This window comes from Rutilus rutilus (genome assembly GCF_951802725.1).
Source record: "Rutilus rutilus genome assembly, chromosome: 16".
In the NCBI taxonomy this organism is placed as follows: Eukaryota; Metazoa; Chordata; class Actinopteri; order Cypriniformes; family Leuciscidae; genus Rutilus; species Rutilus rutilus.
Genome location: NC_140224.1, coordinates 36,058,354 through 36,083,463, shown reverse-complemented (window position 1 = coordinate 36,083,463; position 25,110 = coordinate 36,058,354). Strand labels below are relative to the sequence as shown.

The window sequence follows — 25,110 nt, the reverse complement described above, 5'->3', positions numbered from 1 at the left end:
GTGTAGTCATCTGTGCCCGCCGCCTGTGTACTGTATGTGCCATCTGGCTGGTGCAGTGCCATGTTGTGGCATCTGATGTTGTGAAGCCCATACAGTATCTGTGTGGTAGACTTGGACTCCTGCATGCAGTTTGTGTGAAATGTAATGATGCAGTTCAGTAGTTTTAGTTTTGTTATTCATTCAATCTTCATTTTAATGTTTTATTTTACGTCCGGATATGTTTTAGAATAAAACACAGCAGTCTTTATCTCAATTATGTGCAGTTTATGCTCAGTTTTATGCTAATAATTTAGATTGGAATTACTGACACTTACAGTATAGGAAGATGGTTATATAGGAGAATTATACAGTATATTCTGTAAATGCGTGCAGTATATATGTCATTTGTATACACTGCCATTCAGAAGTTTGGAATCAGTACGATTTTTAATGTGTTTTTTTTCTTCTGCTCACGAAGGCTGAATTTATTTGATTAAGAAACAACAACAAAAAACAGTAATTGTTTAATATTATGACAATTTTTTCAACATTGATAATAATAATAATAAATGCGTCTTGAGCATGAAATCATCATGATTTCTGAAGGATCATGTGACACTGAAGACTGGAGTAATGATGCTGAAAATTCAGCTTTGATCACAGGAATAAATTACACTTTACTGTATATTCACATAGAGAACAGCTGTTTTACATTATAATAATATTTCACAATATTACTGTTTTTATTGTATTTTTAATCAGATAAATGCAGCCTTTGTGAGCATTAGAGACTTAGAGAAAAATCTGACCGATGCCAATCTTTCGAACGGCAGTGTAAATGAGGATGAGAGGATGGATGTGTAACAGCTACAGGTGTTAGCTGGTGTCCCAGCCGGATCAAGCTGGTTAGGTTGCTCTGGTTTGATGGTTTTAGGGGTATTTTGGGTGAGATGGTCAGGCTGGGAGACTAGCTAAACACCTCATTTAAATGATAGTGTGCCAGTGGTGGCTGGATAGTGTATTTCTTCTAAGTATGTGCATGATTTTAAGGCTAACAATTCCTTGATGAGTTTGTGTAGGTTTTCTTTTCCATGGTGCTTCACTTATTTGCTTTTATTTAACATGTTCATTTATAGACTAAAGGTTTATGGTCAGTCCTGTAGAGAAAACGCTCACGCTAGCGTCATTTATTTGATAGGCCTATTTCTTTGGTTTTCAGATTTTGTTACTGAAATGCTCACTGGTTCATCATTTCATTGCTCCGTGTGTTTTAACTTCACTTTGTCTTTGCATTTTCTCAGCTAAAAGTAACTATAACGGATACATCAAATCAAGTAAGTCTTTCCCACATTTTTACTCATGTGTTTCTGAAACTGCTGTTTCTTCCTCACTTCCTTCCTTCATTCTTCTGCTCATGTCCAAACCTCAGTGTGCATTACTCATAAAAACATTTAATGCGACTTGTTCTGGTGTATAGCAGTCCAAAATAGTACATAAAGTCATACATAACTATGTAATTGCACAGTGACAGACAAGCACGTGCTTAGAATAAAGAGGTATAGTTATCGTTCTTATCGGCCTTAAGTCTTTTGCTCATTGATAATATTTAGTGGATGTACGAAGTCAGTTCACACCAGATACTTTACTCTCAGGGTCTGTGTATCTCCAGTGATGCACCTGCTCTCATCCAGCACCAGATGGCGCTGCTAACCTGCAGTTCTGATTATGTGGAGTTATGACTTCATAAACGGCTTATTCTTCACTGCTTTAGCTTTCATTTGTTTTCATTCTCTTCTGAAGTGTTTTAGAATAATGCAGAATAATTCAGCTAGCTTCAGTTTGGGAATGTCACCACTACCTGACAGATGTCAATAATTAATCAATAAATAATAAAAAAAAAAAAAAAAAAAGTAATACAGATAATCAGTATTTAAAAATAAAAAACATGCACTGAATTTAAATCTGGATTTTTTTTTCATTATAAAAATATTAAATCGCAAACAAAAATATTAGGTTTCAAACAATTTGACAACAGCACATGTCTTTAATATTACAGTTGTTAGTCAAGATGGCAGTAAAATAGCATTGGGAAAAACTAAACTATATTTCTCATAAAAATACTAAAGCTAAATGTTCACTATAAATTAAATAAATAATATTAAAATAAAATTTGAAGTAAAATTGAAATAAAAAATTCAAAAATAACCAACATTTATATCAGTCATACGTTAGCAACAGTATAAAAATATCCATTGAAATCCATGTTGTTTTAATTTCTAATGTTCTCTTTAAATTGAATAGATCATATTAAAATCAAATTTGAAGTAAAATTGATATAAAAAAAATCTAAAATAACCAACATTATATCAGTCACACCTTAGCAACGGTGTAAAAATACCCAGTGAAATCCATGTTATTTTAATATCTAGATGTGGCTGATTCTCTCCACTGCCTGATTATGAATGTTTCTTGTCCGACAGTAAACGATGAGCTCAATCCAACATTCCAGCCCCAGAATCCTAAAGCCACGCTAAGCCGAGCCGCGAGCGCAGTGAGAACAGTGAGAGCGCCCCCTGCTGTCCGGGTGCCGTTAGTTAATAACCGTAAAGGGAGTGTGCTGTCACCCGCCGCCTCATACCTGCACAGACTCAGCCTGGCCAGCTCTCGAGACCTGTATCAGACGGGCACAGGAGCGGGCGCGGGCACAGGCACAGGCACAGGAGCCGGTCTGCATCGGGCCTGTAGTCTGCCTGTTAAATACAGATATCATTCCAGCTCCACCATCAGACTCCGTAAGACTCGGCCTGGCAGTGTGGCAAATGCATGTGGACTAACAGAGTTCAGAAATACTAAAACGCTCCTGTGTTGATTATTGGAAAAATATGTTTTTTTTCATTTACTGTGTTTTTGTAGGTCGTTTAGTAGAGCTAGGGGCAAAAAATTAAACCAAAAACAAGTGAATCATATTTTAAGCCACTCAAAAGAAAGTATGTGCAACAGAATTATGATTGCATCTTAATAAAATTAGTGAATATTTAATAAAAATGCATTATTAAAAAAAATCATAAACAGTGAATTCGGTTTTTTTTTTTATATAAACTGCATGGTGCAAAAAGTTCAAAGTGCATGTAAATTAAAAGCAAGACAGTGTTTTTCATATTTAAAAAAAAAATATTACTTGCAAACCTAATAGTTTTATAGTTAAAGCTAAACTAAAATAAAACTAAAAGTTTTTAGGACATAATTAACTATTATTTAATTAAAAATGGGCTAAGAAATATTTATAGCACGGTGCGTTTCCTTCACCAGCCATTGGCAGATAAGTTAAATGATGAGTTAGTTAATATTAGTGACAGTATATTATATTATAAATTAATATTAGACTCTAGTTGAAACCTGTTTGTCCATTTATCAGGGCATATGCATTTAAAAAGAGAGTGAAATAATCCATTTTAATGCTGCTACGTGTGGAACTAATGCTGGTAAAGGACTGTTAGTCAAACTTCCCACTCAAAACTCCCACTGTTTCTCTTTCCATGCTCTTCATCCCTTCGTATTGTCTCCTACCACTGTCTGATTGTGTGTTTCGGAGTGTGTTTTAATGGTTTGTTAATGAGCGAGTGTTGTGGCGTCTCAAACTGTCGCTGGTGTTTCAGTAGTTGAGGAGGAACAGCAGTCGGCTCTGTCGCCCAAGAAGAAACAGCGTAACGGAGGAATGAGAACGTCGCCCAATTGCTCGCCAAAAATCAGGTGAGAGCGCAAACGTGTCTCCCTATAAGCAACATGGCATTATTACACTAGCATTGCATTGCACTATAAAGCTATTATTAACCTTTATTTAACCAGGCAAGTCACTTAAAGGGATGTTTCACCGCTGGAAAGATGTGTATTTAAATTGGGTCATTTATGTAGTAGAAATGTGAAATTATTTCAGAAGTCTAGACTGTGCCTTCTAGACTGAGAAAAGCCAGAAAATGTATTTTTGGCTCATGTAGATGAAAGACTACAACTCCCAGAATGCACTTGCTTCGCTGCCCTACCGTAACACTCCTAAGCCACGCCTACCGGTTACAGAGGGCAGTATCGGAAGAAATGATATAACTAGGCTACTAGTGACTCGAAACTGAAGAGATGGCGTTTTATCGTGAGATCCCCCTATGGGCGGGTTGAAGACATGCGGGACTAGCGCCTCCTACTGGCTGGAGTCTCTCGCCTCTGGACAAAGAAGCCTCAGATGACGATAAATGACCATTTTTGCGTCATCTGAGGTTTTTTTCCAGACACACAATACAGAAATCTCTGGTCTCAGGGGGACATGAGGGAGGGAAGCACGGTCACTCGAGAATACTACCGGGTTTCTACTGATGCAAAGCATAATGCTAATCGGTGAAGGATCCCTTTAAGAACAAGTTATGTTCAACGACAGCCTGGCAGGAGAATTAAGATCTCCTGAAGGACATACTAACATATCACAATACACACACACACACATACATACATTTAAAACATTCACAAGCTGATAAAAACACTCCCTAATAGTTTTTTAAATGCAAAGATTGAAATAAATGGCTAATTTTAGCACATTCCAATCATTGTGAGCGGCGAGACCAAAAGCAGACCGAGCGTAGACCGTTTCCTTTCTAGAGATAATCAAACGAATATGATTAGATGATCGACTATAAAGCGTGTGATGGTGAGATTTGCACAGATAAACACCCTTCTCATACTGTATATTTCAGAAAATGTCAGTCTAGTTCTTGATTGTGTGTGTGTGCGCTAGTGTGAGTGTGTTTTGGAGGTGGCAGGGCATCTCTATCCTCTCACAAAACGACACCAGTGACTCCAGCCAATCACAGTGCAGGATCAGTCTCTGTCGCCTCAGGCTGTAGTTCTGCTGCCGAATCCCTCCCGAGTCTCACCCGCACTTAGTGCTGTCCGACACGACGCCTGCTTTTAACTCCCAGAACCTGCCTTTTATCCTGTCCGTCAGAATCACAGATCCATCTATTGATTCTGACGGATGAAAGAGCCGCTATTGAATTAATAAAAGCCATTAATATGCAATGAGAATAATATCTTCTGAATACTTTATCAAGACACCAGACGGGAATGATTCATATTATATGGACTGCAATTGACAACAAGTGGGATTTAGAGGGAAATAAATAAACCATATAATGCATCATATATATATAGATTAATCATATATATATATGTATATACATTTATTTATAAATATATATATATATATATATATATATATATGTATGATTAATCTAAATATATGATTTATTATTTGGTGATTTATTAATTATAGATTTATTAATATGAAACAAACATTTCATATAAATGTAACGGTTAACAAAATGATTTACTGATTTATTTTGTGTCTCCGTTTATAGACAACATGCTTTTTTCTGTGTATCCTATTTAATATTAATTATGGTTAAATTAATGGTTAAATTGCTAACGATTATTTTGCTCAAAATTATAATCACAACGATTGTTGTCGTGTGTTTACATTTCATCAGAATTATTGCACTTTCATATATAAGCACAAATCTAGATGATGTCAACTCATACGCATGGTTTATTTTACCGCATCTAGTTTCCTGATTTTTAGTCATAAATGAACACATTAACGATATTTCTCAAAAAAAATAAAACGGTGAAATTACATTCACCCGTAAATTAACACTAGCCCTATTATTGTGTAATAAAATACTAGCAGATTAAAACTGCTCTGATTGGAAAAAAAGTAAATATCATCTGATATTATGTTTAAAAACACATTTAAATGACTTCTTGTTTAGCCTTTTTAGCGTGACTGCAGTTGAACTACTTTAAATAATGATTAGCATTATCAAAACTACTTGTGTAGTGTAACGTTCACATTCCAGACGGGAGAAAAGCGCTGACTGAAACGAGTTTTCTTCATTTTCACAGCTCATCTAAGACGAGTGTGTGTGTCGTATGGGCATGTAACACAGAAACAGCAGGATAACCGTTTCAGGCTAGCTTTATACGAGGCGTTTGATCGTCTGCACAGTTCTGCTGTAGCCTCAGGGCTCTCAGAAAACACTGGTGTGTGTGTGTGTGTGTGTGTGTGTGTGTGTATCAGCTGTGGTTAGAGCAGGCCCGGGTGAATTAGTAATGAAGAGCAGATTGAATCGAGCTCTTTAGAAAGCATGTTAGTGTCAGGTTATATGAGGGAAGAGACTCTCTCAGGGCACCGATGCTTTTCATAGCCTGGAGAACATCAGGGTTTGAGCTCAGCCAATGGACACACATTCATGATAAACAATGCAAAATAACCGAAATATTCTCTCATCTAGTATTTCTGCAATACCCCTCAATCTGAGGCCAGTGTCCTAGTTATATTATCACTATACATTATCAGTTTTATTTTGCTTACAAAGCAAACATACACATACACACACACAGATATATATTACTGTATGTATATACACACAGATAAAGTAAGACTCACAACGTTATCTACAAAATTATATACACCTCATTTTGAGGCCAGTATTGTAGTTATATTATCATTATGTATTTTGGTACAGTAACAAAATCCAAAATTCCAATAAGTTATATACAAAATCATATTTTTCATTTTAATTTATACAAAAAAATGCTGTAATATATAATACATATATGTATTGCAGCAATAAAACCATTCCAGGAAGTTCTATAAAAAAGTAAATAATTAAAAAAATATTTAGATTTATTTATTTTTTTGCTGCAGTATATATATGTGTGTGTGTGTGTGTGTGTGTGTGTGTGTGTGTGTGTGTGTGTGTGTTTTAAAGTATTTCAGAAGCAAAATCATTCCAGAAATGTATATACGAAGTTATATAATTTTATATATTATATTTTATATATATATATATCAGCAGCAAAATCATTCCAGAAAATTAATTATTTTCACATAATTATTTAATTTAAAAAATATTTATTTATTTATTTATTGCTGCAGTATGTAATATATATGTATTGTAGCAGCAAAATCATTCCAGAAAATGATATACAAAATTAGACTTCCCACTACACTTAAAGTTGTAGTGTTGTAAATAAAATAAAATTGTAAATAAAAGATTTACAAGAAAATGCTATCAAAATTTCACATATAATATAATTCAAAGTGTCAGTTGCCATTCCCTTGTAATCATTTGTGAAATTTATTAGCAATTTCTGAAAATTGTTTCAAAGTAGATCCCACATACATTTTTTCCCAGTAACTTGAACATTATTATTCTTCATAAATCTCAGTGATCTAAAAATCACTCCACTTTAATTAGCTTTATGTTTAAAGGATTTCTCCAGGATGTTTATGCAATTTACATTATATTCATTATCTTCGTTTTCCATGATAATCCCAAATGATGTTTCGTATCAACCTGTATTTGAGTGTGTTTGTGTCAGGTCTTATCCATGTGCAGCTACAGGACCCGACTGAGACACACTCACTGTTGTCTGGCCGCTATGAGCAGATCAGCCAGCTATCGACTTTCTGCTGGCGAGGATCGTATAAATGTGTTCAGCATTGACAAATCAAGCCCCCGAGAGTATCGAATAGAGCGAGCGAGGCGGTTTGTTGAAACATTAAACGTTGTTTCGCTGCGAGAGATTGAGTCTTTATGAATCTGCTGTCAATGAAGGTCTGATGGAGTCGAGTCTGATGTCACGTCTGATAACACTCATCTCGACTCTTCAGATGACGGCGGCTCACATTCATCAGAGCCAAAACATGTCCAGGTCACGTTACACTCCAACATCAGAAAGTCTCCTTTATCTTTTGCATGAAGAAAATGAAGCTCATGTTTAGAACCATTAACATTGTTGTCACGGTCAAGACGAGGCGAAGCAGATCCATAAGCAACTTAAAGAGAGAATAATCCAACAACATGAGAAATAAATTAAACTGAAGGCATTATATAGGCCCATATAACTAACTAAGGGTCAAAAACAAGGAACAGGTGTGTGAAATCAGTGAAAAAGTAACCATGACAACCAATGATAAATGTGCTAGAAACAATGACAATAGAAATGAAACAAACTAAAAGTCCTTGAACATGAAAACACCACTGAACAATTGTTCTGTTTTATGACATTATTTTCATGATAAGCTCATTTTGAAACTTTTTTTAAATGAGAAAATAAAATCTAAATGACTTAACAGAATTGTTACTGTTCAAGTTGTTACCGAGGTAAATGATTGGTTTAGTAACACAATTAGTGATAAAATCATTTTCATTTAATTTTTTGCTATATAACAATAATACTATAAATGTATTATATTGATACATTTAATATAAAAAACTATACATTAATGTGTAATAATTTTATATATTTGTTTATAATATTGTAATATAATTGTAATTGGAAAAGGAATGTGAATTAGTTTTTGAGAGGTTAATTGTCATAAAATAATGTGATAATACAAAAAAATATATATAAATTTAGGTTTTTTTAAACATGACTCATGTTCTTGACAGATTTTTAATATTACCCCTTGATTGGACATCAGGACAGGGAAAGTGTGTGTTTGTGGTGTGGCACAGGTTGCCCGCGCTGTGGCGTCTCTGCTGCGGTTTCGCTGTCATGTGATGGACAGAGAGCTGGAGGAAGAGAAGAGAGCCGTCTACAGCTCAGACTCTAATGGCCTGATGATGGACGGGAGACAGACTGAAAATAAAGTCACATCAGCCAGCTGTGTCTGACGGATGGAAAAGCTCTCTGACATCTGCTGAAACCTTCACCTCTTTAATGTGCAAATCAAACGTCCCTGAGACTCCCTGTTCTCCATCATGTCCTGTAACACGAGCCGTGCTTCCCAGGATCCAATGCATTCTCCTCAGATGTATGATTTATAACGGCTAAAGCGTGTCGTTGGTCTTGTTACAAAGGGAACCAGAACATGAATTTGGTCAAGATGTAGATGTAGGTGTTTTAACTTTTCTATGTTTTTTTTGTGATTTGTTTCTTTCAGGCATGACCCGTTGCTGGTCCCAGGACACGATCAGATGGAAACAATGGATGAGAACATAAAGAAATATGATTCTACAGGAATGTTTCACTGGTGTCCATCGAAAGACATCGAGAAGGTCCTCCTGGTGAGAGACAATCAGGACATTACAAAAAAAGAATTGAGTGAAAAGACATTTTAGAACAGCAGAACTGCTACTTTTCCAATATTTAGATGTCAGACCAGCGTTATAGTATCATATTTTATATTATATTTTATTTGCATATTTTCCATTTTTTTATGTTTTAGTTTAGTTATTTTTAAGTAATTTTAGTACTTTAACCTAAACTAAATGGAAATTAGATATGCTACCTTAACCTAAGCAACTAACTGAAATATTTTATGACTTAAAGTAAGTTTTAATAATTTAATTGTGTTTTTGTCAGTTTAATTACTTTTTTTAATGAAAAATATGCATATTCATATTTTTTGTGATGAACATTTTTAATTAAAAAAAAAACATTTTTTTTTAAAGTTTAGTTATTTTCAGTTTTAGTGTTATTGATTTTAGTTCTTCAAAAAACGAAACGAAAATTACAAATGTTGCCTTGCCGACTAACTGAAATATTTACTTAAAGTTATAAGTTTTAGTAATTTTGAGTATTTTTGTCTATTTATTTTTTATTTAAGTTTTAACTAAATGAAAATGAGAAATGTTGCTTTGGCAGTTTGCTGAAAGTATAACTGAAAGTTTTTAATATTTAATTTAATTTAACATTTATATTATTTCAATTAATACGTTTTTTTCAATAGTTTTCGTTATTAACGGTGTCAGACTAGTGTTCGTGCGGTCAGTTATCACTCATATCTGTGTGTTGTTCTCTCTCAGACTCGGAGCGAGGCGGCGATGACCGTTTTGAGTGGTCACGTGGTGGTTTGTATATTCGGGGACGTGAAGTCGGCCCTGATTGGTCTGCGTAACCTGGTGATGCCTCTGAGAGCCAGTAACTTCCATTATCATGAGCTGAAGCCCATCGTGTTCGTGGGGTCTCTGGAGTACCTGAAGAGAGAGTGGGAGACGCTACACAACTTCCCCAAAGTCTCCATCTTACCGGTGAGTGACGTCTCTCTCTGCTAAACCAGTGATGGCGTACATCGGCGTGTTTCTGATGCCTGTCACTCGTTCAGGGCACTCCGCTGAGCCGGGCCGATCTGAGAGCCGTCAACATTAACTTGTGTGACATGTGCGTCATCCTGTCAGCCAATCAGAACAATATCGACGACGCCTCTCTGCAGGATAAGGAATGTATTCTGGCGTCTCTCAACATCAAGTCTATGCTGTTCGATGACAGTATTGGACTTCTGCAGGCCAACTCTCAAGGTAACGGCGGGACCGGCCCGTCAGAACAATGCAAAAGAGGATGTCTTGTTTTCCTTTACATACGTCTAATAAAATAGAATTTACTTGAGATATTGAGATTTAAGATAGTGAGTTTATGCTTAAAACAAGAACAAATATCTGACAGTGGGACTGGATTCAAAGGGAAAACAAGATCATTTGTTCTTATTTTAAGCAAAAATTCACTTCGTTTTCATACAAGACTTAATATCTGAAAGTGCCCCTGTTATGCTATTTTAAAGGTTCCTAATGTTGTTTTGGAGTCTCCAACAACATGTTTACATGCATTCAAGGTCTAAAACACTTTAATATTCTCATAATAATCATTGCAGCATCAGCTCTTTTCTCTCAGTGTCTGAAACGCTTCGTCTGCAGATTCAGTCTCTCTAAACCCCGCCTCTCTGAGAGCTGCTCTGCTCTGATTGGTCAGATGGCTAAGTCTGCTGTGATTGGTCAGAAAGCAAACACTCATTATCATATTTGAATCTCAGCTCTTGATCACAGTGATACGAACAGTGACGATGGCGTGGGTTTTACCGTCTCAATCTCAGAAAACAGCGTCTTCTCCACATGAACAACACGAACCAAACTCTCCCAGTCTCAGATACACTACAGTGTTTGAGGGCGGAGCTAAGAGATGCTGTTCAGCCAATCAAGACCAGAGGCTGGCATTATGCAAATTAGTTATAAACCTATGCAGGTTCAGCAGGAAGTGAGACTGAATTACTGACGACTTGTTTCAGTTCAGAATCACTTCTTTCTTTTGGGACACAAAAACTCCATTTATCAGAACAAAACTATTGAGTGAGAAAATCATTTTTTGCAGTGAAAGCCAAACAGACAGTCAGAAAGGAGTGGAATGGTTTTGTTTGTAACTGATAGTTGTTGTTCTGTCGTGTTCCTGCTCCAGGTTTCACGCCTCCCGGAATGGATCGCTCCTCTCCGGAGAACAGTCCCGTACACGGACTGGTACGACAGGCGTCCATAACCACAGGAGCAAACATTCCCATCATCACTGAGCTCGGTGAGACTCACATTTCAACCTTTCACACACTCTTACTCCGCAAGGACACGTTCAGTTGATCAAGAGTGACAACAAACACTTTTATAATGTTACAAAAGATTCTAATCTAAATATTTCTAATAAATGCTGTTCTTTTGAACTTTTTTATTCACCAAAGAATCATGAAAAATAAAATGTATCACAGCTTACACAAAAATATGAACTGTTTTAACATTGATAATAATCATAAACGTTTCTTGAGCATCAAATCATCATAATAAGCCGCTTTTCCACCGAAATTACCCGGAACAATTTGTCCCAGGAACTTTTTTCCCAGGAACCTTTTTTGCCCCAGACCGGTTGCTTTCTGCGTTTACACCGCGGTCTAAAGTACCGGGAAGGTAAACTGCGCGCAACTGCTCCTCCCAGTCTGCGACGGACAGTAATCAGTTTTGAGCGCCACATTTATAAGTATGGAGGAGATTCAAACTGTACTGCAGTTATTGGTTTACTAACGAGGTAATTAACATAACAAAATAGACGAGCACTGATACTAAAGCGTGTTCAGAAAGCTCGTATGCGTATAAAATTAGACAAGGTATGTTGTGAGATGACTGGGACGAACGCGCAAAAATTTCCTTTTGCGCAAATACTCTTAAAAAAAGCCTGAACCCCGTCTATCAATCATAAATAGTGACAGTCTTGTAAATAGTTTTGTTACCAACCTCAAAGCGCTATTTCAATCCTGTTATAGTAAATTTGTAACATGGTTTGCCTTGCAATAGATGACATGCAATGTGTAAACATAATGACTTAATATTAAAAGCTGTGGCAGAAAAGAGACGAGCACTGATAAAGCGTGTTCAGAGCTCGTAATGCTAACGTTAGATATAAAATTGTATGTTATCAGCTATTGCGGACATTGGCCGTGAGATGGCTGTGACGAACGCGCAGAAAGTTTCCTCTTCCACAAATACCCAAATAATAAAGCCTGAAACTCGTCGCCAGTCCCCCAGTTTTTTTTATTAAATTCCATATTTGCAGACAGACAACTTTACTGCATGAAGCCACTTTTTAAAAGGGAGGTTAAAAATAAAGAAAATGCTGCGTGGAGTCATCCAACCAAAATGCGGCGTGAACACAACCAATCAGCTTGTGCAGCGCACAAGTCCCACCCCTGAAAGTTCCTGAACTTTGAAAAAGTACTACCTCATGAGCAGGGACTATCGGAGGGGGAAATATTTACCCGGAACTTCATTTAGACCCTGGTTCCTGCGGTGTAAACACATCGAGTACCAGCCCAAAGTTCCTAGTTCCTGGGGAAAGTTCCTGCGGTGGAAACGCGGCTATAGAGTGATTTGTGAAGGATCATGTGACACTGAAGACTGGAGTAATGATGCTGAACATTCAGCTTTGATCACAGGAATAAATTACACTTTATTATATATTCACATAGAAAAAACTTATTCTAAATAGTAATAATATTTCACAATATTACTGTTTTTATTGTATTTTAGATCAAATAAATGCAGCATGCTTCTGTAACACTTTACCATAACATTAACTAACAATGAGCAAAACATGTGTAACAGTATTTATTAATCATATTAATAATAATATTAATAATTAATAATATTAATTAATTAATTTCACTAATGTATTAGTAAATGTTGAAATTAACATTACCTAAGATTAATAAATGCTTTAGAAGTATTTTTCAGTTGTTAGTTCATGTTACCTAATGATAACAAATGGAAACCTGGGAAGAAGTTGCACTTGCGTGTAAATGGCTGTTTTAGTAACTGGTGGTTTTGGTAAGTTGCTAGAAGTCATGTTGAAGCTAGTTTCTGGGTTTCTGGTGACTAGCTGCTATGGTAACTGGTTGTTTTATGCTGATAGCTAAAACAGACAAGTTGCTGCCCCTGGTTTCTCTGAGCCAGGACAAGAGCAGCGGAAACAACATCCCAATGATAACTGAGCTGGGTAAGACCCGCTGACGGGCGCTCACCGGAAACGCGTGCTTCATTTCTCATCCTTTAGACTTTATTCCTTTGGTTCTGTCAGTGCTTCAGTTTTTCTTTTCATGCACTCTGTTGCTTTATGAGGGTGTTTTTGCATGAGCGCCGTGTGTGACTGTCGCATGCTGTGAGTCCTGTGTGTTTTTGTGTGGTGAGACGCTGGTCCTTCCTGTCAAACTGCTAATCACTTGTCTTTAATAAATTAATCCATCACTCCGTTTCTGAGTCTCAGACTGGAAACGCACGAGTTCAGGGTCCAAAATGAACTTCCTGCCACTTCTGCCAATGAATTGACAATATTTTCTGGAAAAACCATGAAACTGCATTTATATATTATCATATAAATATATATATATATATATCAAATATAGACTTGTTTTATCAGACTCATCCATTAATACACATCATAACATCATGTTGCTTCAAGAAGGTCTGGATAAAAAGACTTTACATTTAGACTTTATTGTTCTTCTATGCTGTTATTCTTACCATTTTACTTCTAATAAGGTTTTATTACATTTACCAGCCACTTAACTGGTCCATTTCATTTACTCACATTTCCCTGATACCAAGGTAACAGATTGCTTAAGTGACACAGCTGGTGGTAAAATAATTATTTTATTTATTTAAATCAACTAAAAGGCAGTTCAACAAATGTAAATACAAAATAATTGTATTAAATTTAATCTAAAATTTCTGACTTAAATTGTGACTGGAAAAGTAATGAGAATTCGTATTTGAGGGGGGGTTGTCATAAAAAAAAATTATAATACAAATAAGTCATAAAATGGTCCATCTTTGTGCAGTATGTATTTTAAATGTGTTTTTTTTTTTTTTTTTGTGAAACATGACTCATGATCCATGATCAGACTTATTTTGGGCAGGTTTCATCAGAAGTTCTGAAGGTGTGGAGAAAAACATGAACTCGATAGGATTCATTGTTTTTATTTTATTTTTGGCTGTTGTTCTTCTAATGAAGTTCTTATTAAATCTACCAGCCACTGCACTGATAAAAGTTACTCCAAAAAGTGTTCATTTTTGACCCTGTGTTGTCCTGTTATTTCCTGTGAATATTCTTTAATAATAATCCTCACTTAAATACAGTAATTGCATTCCTAACATTCAGTGTGTGTGTGTGTCTGCAGTGAACGACTCAAACGTCCAGTTTCTGGACCAGGATGATGACGACGACCCCGACACAGAGCTGTATCTCACACAACCCTTCGCCTGTGGAACGGCGTTTGCCGTCAGTGTGTTGGATTCATTAATGAGTGCTGTAAGTCTCACTGAAAACACTGATGTCAGACCTCAAACGCCGTCCTGCGTCTTTAAAGGGATAGTTCCCCCGAAAATTTTAATTAGCCCATGATTTACTCACCCTGAAGCCATCCTAGGTGAATATGACATTCTTCTTTCAGACAATACAATCAGAGTTATATAAAAAAATTGTCTTGGCTCTTCCAAGCTTTATAATGACAGTGAATGGCTGTTTCTGTTTTGAAGTCCATAAAAGTGCATCTATTCATGATAAAAGCGCATCTATCCATGATAAAAGTGCATCTATCCATCATAAAAGTGCATCTATTCATGATAAAAGTGCATTGATCCATCATAAAAGTGCATCTATTCATCATAAAAGTGCATCTATCCATGATAAAAGTGCATCTATTCATCATAAAAGTGCATCTATCATCATAAAAGTGCATCTGTCCATCATAAAAGTGCATCTATCCATCATAAAAGTGCATCTATCCATCATATCCATGATAAAAGTGCATCTATCATCATAAAAGTGCATCTATCCATGATAAAAGTGCATCTATCCATCATAAAAGTGCATCTATTCATCATAAGTGCATATATCCATCATAAAAGTGCATCTATCCACCATAAAAGTGCATCTATCCATTATAAAAGTGCATCTATCCATCATAAAAGTGCATCTATCCATCATAAAAGTGTCTATCCATCATAAAAGTGCATCTATTCATCATAAAAGTGCATCTATTCATCATAAAAGTGCATCTATTCATCATAAAAGTGCATCTATCCATGATAAAAGTGCATCTATTCATCATAAAAGTGCATCTATTCATCATAAAAGTGCATCTATTCATCATAAAAGTGCATCTATTCATCATAAAAGTGCATCTATCCATGATAAAAGTGCATCTACCCATGATAAAAGTGCATCTATTCATCATAAAAGTGCATCTATCATCATAAAAGTGCATCTATCCATGATAAAAGTGCATCTATCCATCATAAAAGTGCATCTATTCATGATAAAAGTGCATTGATCCATCATAAAAGTGCATCTATCCATCATAAAAGTGCATCTATTCATGATAAAAGTGCATTGATCCATCATAAAAGTGCATCTATGCATCATAAAAGTGCATCTATCCATGATAAAAGTGCATCTATTCATCATAGAAGTGCATCTATTCATGATAAAAGTGCATCTGTCCATCATAAAAGTGCATCCATCATCATAAAAGTGCCTTATTAAGTTATAAGATTGTATTAGTCTGAAAGAAGAAAGTCATATACAGCTAGGATGGCTTCAGGGTGGGTCATGGATTAATTTTAATTTTTAAGTGAACTATCCCTTTAATGCTTCCGTATGTGTTTTCGCTCTCAGACGTACTTCAATGATAATATCCTGACTCTGATCCGGACGCTGGTGACGGGAGGCGCCACACCGGAGCTGGAGGGTTTGCTGGCGGAGGAGAACGCTCTGAGAGGAGGTTACAGCACTCCTCAAACTCTGGCCAACCGAGACCGGTGCCGGGTCGCTCAGCTGGCGCTCTACGACGGACCCTTCGCTGACCTGGGGGTGAGACGGCTTCATATGTTTATGTGACATGCAGTGTCTCAGAACAGGGTTTGAACACACATCAAATGGCCATCCAAATGTTTCCATCCATATATTTTTATGCAAATTTTGGGATATTGCTTAAGAAACGCTGGATGGAAAAGGACGGTTCCCAGATCACGCTTGAAATGTAGAGGTGATAGAGCTTTTTCTGATCAAATTTTCCTCAGCTTTTAATAATGTGTTGTAAATCGTATGTATTTTTCGTTATGTATTTGTTTATTTTTGTTATTTTTATGTACAGCACATTGGTACCCATTGTACCCAAGTGCTCTAGAAATAAAGTTGAGTTAAATTCCCAAAATGTGCATACGTATACGCTTAATTGAGGTGGATCATTGTTTATCCAATCAGAAGACAAACGGATAAGCTATGATAAAAACACATTTATCGAATAAATCCCTCGACGTGCAACAAAATTCGCATCAGAGGATGTGATTGGATGTTTGGAGGCTTGATAGTAAAATGTTAAAACTGTTCCTCTCTCAGTTTAGTAGCAGCATATGATGTTTATGTGTGTTTGTTTTTCAGGACGGTGGCTGTTACGGGGATTTATTCTGTAAAGCATTAAAGACGTACAACATGTTGTGTTTTGGGATCTACCGGTTAAGAGACGCACACCTGGGATCACCCAGTCAGTGCACCAAACGGTGAGGGAACACAAGTGAATTTGTTTTGTTCGTATGGAACATGTATGTAATATTTTTCCCTAAAGTCCCTTTTATTTGATCTAAAACACAGTAATATTGTGAAATATTATTACAATGTAAATCAGCTGTTTTCTATGTGAATATATAGTAAAGTGTAATTTATATCCTGTGATCAAAGCTGAATGTTCAGCATCATTACTCCAGTCTTCAGTGTCACATGATCCTTCACAAATCACTCTAATATGATGATTTGCTGCTCAAGAAACCATAGGCGTCAATTTCGGTGGGGACCCACCAGATTTCGCCATGAGTCATTTTGTACCCACCACTTTTTTGGTATTAAGTGTTACATATTATTACTCATGTACATATTATTATACATATTATTGCTCATCATAACCACTTAAACTGTCAAAAAATCTAACCAGAAATTTGGTGATCACTGATCGTTGTTTAGGTAGCCTACATTAAACCGTTAAGCTTTTTCCTACAAGCCTCAATGAAGCAGAAACGCTTAATGTCAGATAACGTCCATAATAATTTGACTTTTGGTTCGATTTTTTGACTGGTTTCAGGGGTTATGAGGAGCAATATGAGAGAGAAATTTGGTAATCATTGTTTAGGTAAACCACGTCATGTCATTGTCAACATGGTAATTATGAAGCAGAATAGTGGGTCAGATGTCAAATGCTTTTTGAAAACTTAAGGCTTTCTTCTTCATAAAACGAGTCGGACATCATCACATTTTTGTATACATTTTTATTTATTTACATTAGTAAGCTACAGGACATCATCTTTCGAAACATGACCTGCGCGAAAGAGAAAAAAAATCACTGCGTCATTGTACCCAGCACTTCTGAAAATGCACTTCCGAATGCGTCTCTGTCCCCAGCACATCTCAAACCAAACTGACGCCCATGCAAGAAACACTTAAGATTATTATCAATGTTGAAAACAGTTGTGATGCTTCATATTTTTGTGTTTTTCAGGATTCTTTGATGAATAGAGAGTTCAAAAGAACAGCTTTTATTTCAGTAACACTTTATTGTGATGGTCTCCTGTAGATATTCTGTTATCCATGGGTTTGTTCACGCTTGGCATGTTCGGTTGGATTAAAACGAACTCTTCTGCGATTGCTCTGTTAGTGCGGTCAGAGTGAGCGCTGCCATCTGAACCCTGGAGCGCACCAAACAAGCGGACCGAGACGCTGGAAAGATGGGTCTCAGTTCGCTTCCAGACCAACTCTGGTGCGGTTTGACTGAATCTGAACACAACACGGACCAAAGACGTGTGAACAAACCAAAAGCAGGACATGATGTCACAAGATGCGACCCTAAATAGAGGGTTTTTCTCGTCATAATCGTGATGTTGCCCATCACAGTTCGGTACAGGCATCATAACTGTGTGTGTGTGTGTGTGTGTGTGATGGAGGGATTCCTGCCGCTGTTTTGACTCCTTTACACACTTTATAAGCTCTTCACAAGTTCTCAGCTGGTCAAAATACCATCATATGTAGGCTACACACACACAAGGAGCGCATTTATCCCAGAACACACCATTGTTTTGGATGCAACACGTAATAAAAAACGACCAATCAGGTTGTGAACATATGCCTTAGGCTCAGTGTTGAAATGCCAGTGTGAACGCTAAGCGGACCAGGACTAAATGTTTTTTTGTTTGTTATTTTGTCTGGACCAAACGAATCAAGCGAACTGAACATGCCCTATATAATAAGTAACGTTGAAGCTACATGTCCACTAACTCAGAGTTTTAGTAGACTGTTCGTTTGGGTTCAGATTAGGAGAATAAGTTACAGTATATTCAGCAGAATGTCTGAAGGGGACCATCAAAATAATGTTAGAAACCGATTTTTTATAATAATGTAAAATAAACTTTTGATCAATTTAATGCTTCCTTGCTGAATAAAAGTATTAATTTCTTTCCAAACTTTTGCTTATATGTGACCCTGGATCACGTCAGCAGTCTCGAGTCGCACTGGTATATCTGTGGCAATAGCCAACACTACATTATATGGGTCAAAATTATAGATTTGTCTTTTATGCCAAAAATCATTAGGATATTAAGTAAAGATCATGTTCCATGAAGATATTTGATAGATTTCCTACCGTAAATATATAAAACATGTATTTCTGTGAGTGAATGCAGCACAATCGCCAGCATAATGTAGAACTTTAAAGGAGATTTTCTCAATGTTTCGATTTTTTTGCCTCAGATTCCAGATATTCAATAGTTGTATCTCGACCAAATGTTGTCATATCCTAACAAACCCATACATCAATGGAAAGCTTATTTATTCAGCTTTCAGATTATCCATACATCTCAATTTAAAGAAATTGACCCATGTGACTGGTTTTGTGGTCCAGGGTCACAGATGAGCAAGTGATTCCTCTTTTCTTCAGTAGATTCCTTCCTTCACTCACTCGTTTGCTGTCGGCTGGAAGTATTGGCAGTGGTGTGTGAACGTTTGTCTTTCTCGTCACAGATACGTGATCACGAACCCTCCGTACGACTTTGAGCTGGTGCCTACAGATCTGATCTTCTGCCTGATGCAATTCGACCACAACGCCGGCCAGACCCGCGCCAACCTGTCCACCAACTCCACCAACTTCCCCAGCAAGAAGAGCCCGTCGGGCCAGTCCATCCCGTCCTCCACTCGACCGGGCCGGAGCCGGAGCCGGGACCAGCGGGACAAACAGAAGTACGTTCCCCTGTAAGCGTTCGAGCTGTGCCTGTTTGAGCGTGTGACGTCACGGACTCATCATCACACGGTTCGGTATATCGAAACGCAAATTACGGACTTTATTTTTTTACTTCAGACGTATCAAATGTTTACTTAGCATTATAGATGTTGCATCTGTGTAAAGCACCGGCCACCGTTTACACGAGAAACTTGTGGGATGATTAGTATGTCTTTCACGGGTAACACTGTGTCGGGTCGATTCATCAGTTTTACCACTTTGCACTTTAACTGCACTTTAACCCTCGACTCTCACGACACCGGACCTGACGAGTGAACGCTTCACGCCTTCGTGCTTCTACATCCTAATGTTCCCGTCTCAGATTACCGTACAGTGGGCTCCAAACGCCTGACGCTTCTTAATTAATTATACGTTCGATTGAAATATTACAAGTCAATAAAAAAAATTATATTCATTTTTTATTTCATAAATAATATAAAAAAATTTGATCAGATAAATTGCAGTTAAAATTTAATTGAACTTTGCAATTTGCGATTTATTTTTTAACAATTTTGATTCACATTTCATGTATTTTTGCAATAGAGAAAAATCTGTATAATTCATAGATACAAAAATTAATTAACAATATATATTTGAAATATAAAAAAAATCAAACAAATGCACCAAATATGAAGGACGACGAATGAAAAATGACAAATAAAGTGAACATATTTTAATTGAAAAAAAATCAATGAAGTCGATAAATCATAAAAATTATCTATAATTTGCAAGGGATTTTTTTTTTTAAATAAATTTTTGCAATTTAATAATTTATACCAAATTTAGATTCACAACTGAAACGATGTCAAACAAACATTTCATGGATTCTTGCAATAGAGAAAAATCTGTAATAAATTACAGATCCATGAAATAAATGAACAATAGATATTATAAATATAAAAATATAAAGGTTGACGAATGAAAAACGACTAATAAAGTCTACATATCTTTATTGAATTTTTTTTGTGATTGTTGACCTCTAAATATTGCAGAATCTGAAATATTATAAAAAAATGTACGATTCTTCAGCGTTTTCTCAGATGTTTGGACTCACTGTATTCATACATTAATATACTGTATGTGCTCATAAAGAATGTTAGTATTTTTCAAATGCTTTTCTGTTCGATTCACTGCCTTCTTGAGACGACGGATGACAGAATGAGAGTATAATCACATGATCAGCCTTGACAGAAACGCATAGCATATGCATGAAGACGTGCTTTTACGTTTGCCGCTGTGTGGAACATGCGCTTTTAGGCAAAACGTCACTCATGTTTCCTGACCAGGTTTTACAGTCAGGTCAGTGACAGGTTAATTGTGATTTAAAAACCCGACCTGAACCTGACGGACACACACTGAGGAACGATCATTGGTCGGGCGGATCGGACGTCTCGCGTTGGGAAATCGAGCGTTATTCCCGGGATGTGGGTTTAAAAGCTCATGCTCAGATGTTTCTGTGCTATTACGCGGTAGCGCTTCTGACAAATGTTTTATCTTCCACTTTCAATATTTCTAAGGCTGTTAAACACTTTTGGACTGATCTTGATGTCCGGTTTGGTTGGTACACCCTGATATATAAGAATGCTGAGGAGTTTTTGTAAAGACGCAAGCGGGACGTTTGTTTGCTTTCTGTGTTTAATTCACGGTCATTGCTATAGTAACATGCTCACACCAAAGTTTTGATTCTCTCAATATCAAGTGTAAGAGATTTTTCTTATATGATTATAATGAACTAGTGTATGCGACATCTTAAACATAATAATAAAAATAAAAAAATTCTGTATTAATGATGTGAAGTCTTTGCTTTTAAAACACTCATTTTAAATTATCTTTAACGTACGCACAAATGCAGTTTTTAAACACATGCATATATATATGGAACACTTTACAATAAGGTTCATTAGTTAACTGCCTTAGTTAAGATGAACTACGAATGAACAATACTTCTGCAGCATTTATTAATCTTAGTTAATATTAATTTCAACATTATTAAAATCAAAGGTTGTATTTGTTAACATTAGTTAATGCACTGTGAACTAACATTGATTTTAATTAACAAAAATTAATACAAATGTATTGCTCATTGTTAGTTCATGTTAGTTAATACATTAAGTAATGAACTTTATTGTAAAGTGTTACCTATATATATATATATGCATAAGATGATTGAGTTGCATCAGAGAATCAGGATGTGTCCACTTACACCATGTACCTGTACCTTTCTTTACCTAAAGTGCGCCCAGGACGAATAGAGGGGTCTCAGGTATGGAAATAAATGCATGTCATTATTGCAACCATCCCTCATAATTCTGATGGTTATGAGCTGAAAACTCGTGCATTCAAACCGTCACGCCGGCACTGATTCTTTGCTTTCTAACTGAAAGTAAAGCCGCTTCTTCTGGCCGTTCTGAAGGTCATGTGTGCAGTGCATGCGTCTTCTCTAGATTCAGGAGATCTGCTTTCCTTCAGTCGTTGTCTTGATACATTCGAGCTCCATAACACACTGCTTTTACCATGGTGACCGCCTGTAGAGACTGAGCTAGCCTGTGTGTAGTCCCGTAGCACATTCTTCCTATGTAGTTTTGCATGGTTTTGATTTCCAAACGTTTGAGCATGATTACAATGAAATCATTTTAAAAAGTCCCTACATGGCAAATGATCTCAAATGCCTTCATAAAAAAATTTTTAAAAATTAATTTTTTTAAAAATTAATTTTTTCTCATACATTTATGCACTAGAAAATCAGACAAGATCAAGAAATCCTACAAAATATTGCTGATTTTTTTCTTCTTCAAATATTAAAATAATGCTAATTAAATCAAATTCCTTCATTTTTTTTTTTTACATTTAAACAATAAAAAAGAAGTCACAAACATTGATAAATGCACAAGAAAATACGAGCTCAAGAAATCATACAAAATATTGCTGAAGATTTTCGCAGTAGAAACTGCTTTTTTTTTTTTTTTTTTTTTTTACTAAATTGTATTTTATATTGATAAATGCACAAGAAAATAAAAGTTCAAGAAATTCTACAGAATATTAATGATTTTTTTTATTCCAATATTATAAATGTTGAAGAAATCCACAAGAAAATGTTCAGCAATATTGAGCGTCACTGGAGGAACTGCTCTTGATTTGGCTTTTTATTTTATTTTAACCAAATATAATGTTTTTATAGATAAATACATGATCAAGAAATCTTATAAAATATTGCTGATTGCAACTGATCTCAAATATCTTCACCAAAAAAACAAAAAAACAAACATTAAATGATAAAAAATTTTAAAAAACACTTGCATGATCAAGAAAATACAAGATCAAGAAATCCTACAAAATCTTGCTGATTTTTTTCTTCTTCAAATATTCAAATAATGCTAATTAAATCAAATTCCTTCACCATTTTTTTTTTTTTTTTACATTTAAACAATAAAAAAAAGAAATCACAAACATTGATAAATGCACAAGAAAATACGAGCTCAAGAAATCCTACAAAATATTGCTGAAGATTTTCACTGTAGAAACTACTTTTTTTTTTTTTACTCGTTTTTTATATTGATAAATGCACAAGAAAATAAAAGTTCAAGAAATCCTACAGAATATTAATGATTTTTTTATTCCAATATTATAAATGTCCAAGAAATCCACAAGAAAATGTTCAGCAATATTGAGCGTCACTGGAGGAACTGCTCTTGATTTGGCTTTTTATTTTTTATTTTAACCAAATATAATGTTTTTATAGATAAATACATGATCAAGAAATCTTATAAAATATTGGTGATTGCAACTGATCTCAAATACCTTCACCAAAAAAAAAATAATAATAATTAAATGATTAAAAAAAAAAAAAAACACTTGCATGATCAAGAAAATACAAGATCAAGAAATCCTACAAAATATTGCTGAAAAATTTCTGATGAAGTGTACAAAAAATCTTGCTGATTCTAATAACTCCTTTATTTAACTTGCATTTACCAGTATATTCCATATTAAAGGGATAGTTCACCCAAAAATGTAACTTTTGTCCTCATTTACTCGCTCTCATGTTGTTCCAGACCTGTGTGAGTTTCTGTCTTCTGCTGAACACTAAAGAAGATATCTTGAAGAATGTTGGGCACCCATTGACTTCAATAGTAGGAAGAAAGAAATACTATCAACCGTCTGATTACCAACATTCTTCAAGATATCTTCTTTAGTGTTCAGCAGAAGACAGAAACTCACACAGGTCTGGAACAACATGAGAGTGAGTAAATGAGGACAGAAGTTTCATTTTTGGGTGAACTGTCCCTTTAAATCATCCCAGTTTGCTTCACCTGTCCTCCTCGAGACGTTGCGTCCGTCGTGAAGCCGTCCGTCTGAATGCAACATGTACATTATAAGAACTGCTCATTTCCAAAGTCCTCAATGCACGAGAGTATGCACAGCTGAACGTCTGCTTTCCCGTGTGTGTAGAGCATGCTTCAGGCCGTAACGATGTCAATCATTCTGCAGACAAAAACTGGTACGCAGATGAACCCGACAACAGCTTCCCCAGGAACACACAGCTCAAACACACCAACACACACGCAGCCAATCAGATCAATCAGTACAAGTCCACCAGCACCATCATCCAGCCAATCAGAGAAGTGGAGGAGCCTTGAGACGACACACTGAATGTGAACGTGTGTGTGTGTTATTCATCGACAGACTGTCTATATTAGATTGTGTGCATTTAAATAATGCTCATTGTTTTCCCTGCTCTCATCGACTTGAAGAAATGTACAACCTGTAGACCTTATTCAGAGCAGCGCCGTGTGACCGCGATAGACTCGCCGGGCCTCGCTTATAAAATGTGGTGTAGAATCCGTCCGGCATTTGATCTCAGGATCATTTCTCGAATGTGTGTGCATGTGATTCAGAGAACGTGAGGTGAAAGGTTTAAATTGAATTGTTTACCTTGTAAAGCCGCCTAATTAAAGCTGCAGTCCGTAGTTTCTCCTCTTTGTCTCCATCTCTGTTCGAGATCTGCAACTGCAGTTATACGCGGAATGATCAGCTTTACGTGGGTTGTGCCTCGGCACGGATGAATCCAGTGTTTTGAGGAGAACGTGCGGCTGTCAGTCGCCGCCGGTGTGGATCCTGGCATTCGCAATCACACATTCTACTTTTGGGAAGTTTGACCAACATAAGAATTTACACTGAAAAATGTGTAAATCTGAACAAGTAACATCCACTTTTGTTCTGAGCGACTGAGAGCAAAAAGCATTGCAGTAAATCACGCTGATTAAATCTAACGATCGCTGATCATATCACGTGCAAATTATACTTAGTTCTCAGATTGTTAATGTTAAGATCATCAGCATTGCGTGACATTAAATGCCCTTCCGATATTATCCTTGTTTCCGCATGAGCCGGTGTCAGTCTCTTTAGTTCTGTAGCCGCTCCGAAGTCCGAAGTCTTTCGTGTTTTACAGCGGG

At 36.2% G+C, this 25,110-nt stretch overlaps 1 protein-coding gene across 3 annotated transcripts in view; it reads left to right on the top strand.

Moving 5' to 3' along the window:
* kcnma1b (potassium large conductance calcium-activated channel, subfamily M, alpha member 1b) overlaps positions 1-24,427 on the top strand; it is a 108,739-nt gene extending 84,312 nt beyond the window's left edge. The window contains exons 20-32 of one of the 3 annotated variants that reach the window (XM_084433969.1): positions 1,281-1,313; positions 3,636-3,729; positions 8,975-9,098; positions 9,840-10,064; positions 10,139-10,331; positions 11,260-11,373; positions 13,252-13,335; positions 14,516-14,646; positions 16,015-16,209; positions 16,780-16,898; positions 19,402-19,617; positions 21,892-21,920; positions 24,146-24,427. In XM_084433969.1, the coding sequence (XP_084290095.1) occupies positions 1,281-1,313; positions 3,636-3,729; positions 8,975-9,098; positions 9,840-10,064; positions 10,139-10,331; positions 11,260-11,373; positions 13,252-13,335; positions 14,516-14,646; positions 16,015-16,209; positions 16,780-16,898; positions 19,402-19,617; positions 21,892-21,920; positions 24,146-24,294 (1,706 nt within the window). In that variant the 3' untranslated portion in view covers positions 24,295-24,427. Of the gene's footprint in view, positions 1-1,280; positions 1,314-3,635; positions 3,730-8,974; positions 9,099-9,839; positions 10,065-10,138; positions 10,332-11,259; positions 11,374-13,251; positions 13,336-14,515; positions 14,647-16,014; positions 16,210-16,779; positions 16,899-19,401; positions 20,053-21,891; positions 21,921-24,145 lie in introns of those variants that run through there. The other 2 variants (XM_084433970.1, XM_084433971.1) reach the window with 2 other exon arrangements.
* The last annotated feature ends 683 nt before the right edge of the window (positions 24,428-25,110 follow it).